We start from the raw sequence: 5,551 nt of genomic DNA, 5'->3' as shown, positions 1-5,551 counted from the left end.
CCCATGGCTGCGAGGGAATCGGCAGGGGCATGTACAACCCCGCTTTAGTTGCTATACCTTTGGACACTTGACAAACCTTACAGCGCTGCACGTACTTCTCCACTTCTTTACGAATTGTAGGCCAGAAATACGATGACTGGACCAGCTGCAAAGTCCTGTCTCTCCTCACATGACCCTCGCCGTGTAGCTACTGAATAATGTGGGCTCGCAAACTACAATCAGGAATACAGAGCTGATTTCCCCTGAAAAGAAAACCATCCTGCAACACGTATTATGTTCTTTCTCCAGCCTGAACTTTAGCTAGCGTCACAGAAAAATAGGGGTCGATTTCAAGCAACTCAGTAAACAAACTAAAACCAGGTACCTCAACCGTCATCCTGCTCAGAATGCTACGTCTCCGACTAAGAACATCTGCAACGCGATTAGTGACTCTGCTCTTGTGTTTTACCATGAAAGTAAAATGCTCCAGGTAAGCCACCCATGATGCATGACGAGCTGATACCTTATCTTGGCTATGGAGGTGCTTCAGGGCCTCGTGGTCGGTATACAAAATGAACTCCTTGTGAAAAAGGTAATGTCGCCAATGCTTCACCACCTGCACTACAGCATAGAATTTCACGTCGTAGGTGTTGTATCTCACCTTCGCCCCCGTCAGTTTCTCGCTGAAGAAAGCAATTGGTTTGCTGTTTTGGCTCAAGACTGTTCTAATCCCACATTTGATGCATCAAAATGCAACTCAAAAGGCTGCTGAAAATCGGCAGGACAAGAATCGGGGCGGTCATTAAACGCTCCTTAATCTTCTGGAATGCCATTTCTACCCCTCAGTCCACTCGAATTTGCTTCCCTTCATGTAGTCAGTTAAGGAAGCCATAATACTGCTGAAATAAGGAATAAACTGCCTGTAGAAGGAGGCTAACCCATGGAAGATCCTAACTTCAGTAATGCTCGTAGGTCTAGGCCACTGCCTGACTGCCTCGACCTTGGACGAGTCAACCCTCAAACCATCAGCAGCAACAACATAACCAAGAAAAAGAACTTCTGAAATCATAAAAACACATTTCTTCAACGCCGCATATAGTTTCTCGCGTCGAAGGACAGAGAGGACTTCTCGCAAGTGGGCCAGGTGTTGCTCGGGGTCGGCGCTGTAGATCAAGATATCATCAAAATACACAACCACACACCGACCAATGAAAGGCCGCAGAATCTGGTTCATCACTCTCATGAACGTACTCGGCGCATTCGACAGCCCAAATGGCATTACCAGCCATTCCTATAACCCCTCCTTAGTCTTGAATGCGGTCTTCCATTCATCTCCAACACGAATCCGAATCTGGTGATAGCCGCTCTTCAAGTCCAGCTTCGTAAAAATCCTGGCACCACTCAGCTGGTCAAGCAGATCATCCAAGCGAGGAATGGGAAAACGATACCTGACCGTTATCTTATTGATGGCTCAACTATCTACACACATACGCCATGATCCATCCTTCTTTGGCACTAGAAGTGCCGAGACAGCACACGGGCTCATACTCTCCCAAATAAACCCTTTCGATATCAGCTCCTCCACCTGTCTCCTTAACTCTTCATGTTCAGCCGGGCTCATCCTGTAGTGTGGTTTGTTCGGAAGGGCTGCACCAAGCTGCAGGTCGATATGGTGTTGGATGTTCCGCAAGGGTAGTAGACCATTTGGCAGCTCCTCAGGAAAGACATCCTGAAATTCTTTCAAGATCGGTAAGGACTCACAAGACGTAAGACCCTCCTCCACAACCTCCCTGCCCACGAGAGCAAACATAAACTCTGCATCATGCAACTCCTCCTGAAATCGGGCAAGGGACAGCAAGTTGGTTGCGGTAACTGGATTCACAGGTTCGGGCTCGATAGCGTCCCTACCTCTGTTCGGTACCAGTACAATCTTTAATCCCTTATGCGTGAAGCTATATTTATTGGTCCGTCTATCATGGCTCACGCTCCTATCAAACTGCCAGGGCCTTCCCAACACCAAGTGACACGCGTCCATCATGACAACATCACACCACACAGAGTCCCTATACTAAGGGCCAATAGAGAAGGTAACCAGCGCGCGCTTCAACACACTCACTTCACCTCCTTTCTTCAGCCATGCCAGCTTATAAGGTTTGGGATGTGGCTCACTTCGCAGGATCAACTTCTGCACGGCCTCAACAGATACGATGTTCTCCCAACTGCCCGAGTCTATCATGAAACGACAGACTTTATTCTCGATGGTGCAGGTGGACTGGAAGGTGTTGTTTCGCAGCCAATCTTCGTCCGCAGCTCTCGGGGTCATATAAGACCTCCTCACCACCAGATTGGGCACTCCATCTCCAGTCACAATTTCTTCCTCCTCGTCAAACTCGACCTCTCCATCGCCTCCAGCTACATAAACTACGTCATCAGACAATTCCTCTTCAATAAACATCGCCCTTTTTTCCCTTTTTCTGCACTCAGATTGTCGATGCCCGGGCTCGCCACACTTGAAGCACTTCGCCCTACTACTACTCGGCCCAATGTTGGCAGGCCTCATCAGATGTCCAAGAACAGCACTACTAACGCCAGCTCGGACGGCCCCACCGGTTCCTGCAACGGCAACACCTCCACCGAACACCCCGCTGCTCGCTCGCTTCTGCTGTCTTTCGATAATCAGGGCCCTCTAATGGGCGGAAGACACATTAATAGGGTCGAACAAATTAACCGTGTCTTGTAACTGCACTCTCAGCCCGCCAATATATCTCGCCACCAGCTGATCCTCGGTTTCCTGAAGCTCGTTACGAGCAACCAACTGGTAGAACTTGTTGGTGTAATCATCCACCGACCTACTGCCCTGACTCAAGTTCTGCAGGCGTTGGTACATGATCCTCTGAAAATTATAGGGCAGAAAGGTAGCCCTCATCTTTTTCTTCATTTTTCCCACGACGTGATCTTCGGTTTGCTCATCTTATTATGGGTAAGCTTCACCTGCTGCCACCATGTCGACGCCCTACCATGCAACCGAATCGCCACAAGCTGTACCCGCTTGGTCTCAGGTACCCCATTGAACTCCAAAACCTCTTCTACCGTTGCCGGCCAATCTAGAAACTCTTCTGGCTGCAAACCCCCTTGGAATTCGGGAATATCAATCCGAATGCCCGTCTTCCATTGCTGCCTGTCTTCCTCGATTAGGCCTCTTTGCTGTCTTCGTGGAATATCAGCAAAAAAATTCTCCCTTTCCAACTCTGCTTCAGTTTCCTCTCGATTAAGGTCAGAATTCGGATTAGGGTTTCTCCGATTCTAATTCTCCATAAGTGCAGCCATCTGCTGTGTTAGCTGCTCCACTATACGATCCAGCCTCTAATCCCTCTACTGATCCCTCTGATCCAGCTGATCCAGCCTCTGCTCCAGATGTTGCAGATTTTCATGGTCATAAACATCTTCCACACGATCCCTCCTCATGGGTGGCATCGTTGATCCAAGAACGAACGCAGCTTTGATACCAACTGACGCAGCGTACAACGCGAGTAACCGTCACAGACCCATTGATTCGCGCACGAATACCGGAACTACGACCTTCTATACTTGTTGATTCTACAAATACTAGGAAATAGGCATCAAACTCGAATCGATCCGAGATTGGACAAAACACGAAAGCTTTGAATTTTATTGATAATCCAAAAGACGACTCCTTCAGCTCTAGGGCTTACACAAAACTTAAATAGGGTTTAAGAAAACCTAAATTGCATAAAAGAACTAAACTTTCCTAAAATTACAAAAACACCCTAATTAACATAAATTGCCTGTTTGAGGCCCTAAAGGATGGAATTTGCCTTAAATATCGAAAAATCATGGCGAAGCGGTGAGTTTTGCTCTGGAGGCTATTTCCTTCAAAATAGGGTCATCAGAACCTAATTTTCTCCATGTACCGACTTGCCAGGTTTTCTGCCGCATCAGATCATGAGATGAATTGAATTCTCGTATGAAAATAAAGTTCATTCACTTAAAATTAGTGAATCATTTAAGGTCTATTATACTTTGATCATGATTTTCAAATTAGAAATATTGATGTAGTTTTCAAATCCACAGTGAAGCGCGGGTGATATAGCTTACTTAAGTAATAACGCTAAATAGCTTTTTAAATCAAAATTATGTTGCTCTACCGTATCAATGCATATTTTCTTTCAAACAAAACTTGCGGGATATTTGCTTTTTATTTGTGCAATCGAGAGTTTATGTCAATTGCACGGTCGTCATATTGAGTTATTGCCCCGAAAAGAAGTTTTCGATGCTCTGGATCATTTAAGGATTATTACACTTTGATCATGATTTTCAAATTAGAAATATTGATATAGTTTTCAAACCCGCTGCGAAGCGCTGGTGATATAGCCTAGTTATAAGTAATAATGCTAAATAGCTTATTCAATTATAACTATGTTGCTTTAACATAACAATGCATAGTTTCTTTCAATCGGAACTTGCGGGATATTTGCTTCGATTAGTGCGGTCGAGAGTTTTTATCGATTGCGTGGTTGTCATATTGAGTTATTGTCCTAACAAAAGAAGTTTTCGATGCACTAGATCATTTAAGGTCTATTATACTTTGATCATGATTTTCGAATTAGAAATATTGATGCAGCTTTCAACCCCGCAGCGAAGCGTGGGTAATATAGTCTAATTATCATTATTATTGTATTATTACAAGAGTAATTTTTTCTTTTAAATAACAATAAAATCCTCATTACTTTCAATTAAGAAAGAAATCCGTTTCTCCTTTTAACAAATTTGCCTGTGGAATTGATGCAGCAGTGGGAGTAACGTTTTATCTTGTCAACGACCTTAACGAATTCTACGTACAGACAGTGAGCACTGGCCGTGCATAAGCACTGGTTAGTTACAAATGAGTCAAACCTTAGATTTTAAACGTAGACATGCTCATAACTACTACTATTACATGCAATTAAATAGAATGATCAAGTGAATACGATAAATTATCAACTAGTAATTTGTAAGCAATTACTCATACGAAAAAATGATGCGTTTCACACCGAAACAATGTACCTAGGTAAGTAAAATATTCTTCATATAAGTTTATATTTATAAAAAAATGCATGTCTTGCTTGATGATTTCGTGCTTTATTGACATGCCAATTAATTAGCTAGCAGGGGCACTTGAGCTTGAGCGTGTGATTAGCAGTGATACGAGCAGCTGCCTCAGCTTCTCCTTGCTCTTCTAGTCGACCAGGTTCCCGTCATTGTCAAACTTCCCTGAGGACGATACACAAATAGCATGACCTCGGGCTTGTTAACGAAGTGAAGGTCTAGGTACACATGAAAATTCGACTTCTTAATTCCCTTTTGCTTTCATTTGTAGTAATAAAAAAGTCGAGTTGCACATCGATGAACAAAGCTATACACGAGCATGCATAGGAGATAGCTTACGAAAAGTCTGAAAAATTTCTCGCCTCATCGAACTTACTGCTGCGGTTCAACATCTACTCCATATGACGTGCAAGACAGCGCCGACGACGCCAATGATAACAACGACGTGCAAGACAATGCTATACAC

General features: G+C 44.2%; 1 protein-coding gene across 1 annotated transcript; it reads right to left on the bottom strand.

Moving 5' to 3' along the window:
* Positions 1–1,270: 1,270 nt before the first annotated feature.
* LOC116206072 lies at positions 1,271–3,453 on the bottom strand. Its single transcript, XM_031538814.1, has 6 exons — positions 3,356–3,453; positions 2,971–3,187; positions 2,708–2,872; positions 2,096–2,665; positions 1,542–1,813; positions 1,271–1,427 (listed from the first exon to the last, which is right to left on the bottom strand). The coding sequence occupies exons 1-6, from the start codon at positions 3,451–3,453 to the stop codon at positions 1,271–1,273; spliced, it is 1,479 nt and encodes a 492-aa protein (XP_031394674.1).
* Positions 3,454–5,551: the final 2,098 nt, after the last annotated feature.

This window comes from Punica granatum, chromosome 1, assembly GCF_007655135.1.
Source record: "Punica granatum isolate Tunisia-2019 chromosome 1, ASM765513v2, whole genome shotgun sequence".
Classification (NCBI taxonomy): domain Eukaryota; kingdom Viridiplantae; phylum Streptophyta; class Magnoliopsida; order Myrtales; family Lythraceae; genus Punica; species Punica granatum.
This window is presented reverse-complemented; position numbering and strand designations above follow the sequence as displayed.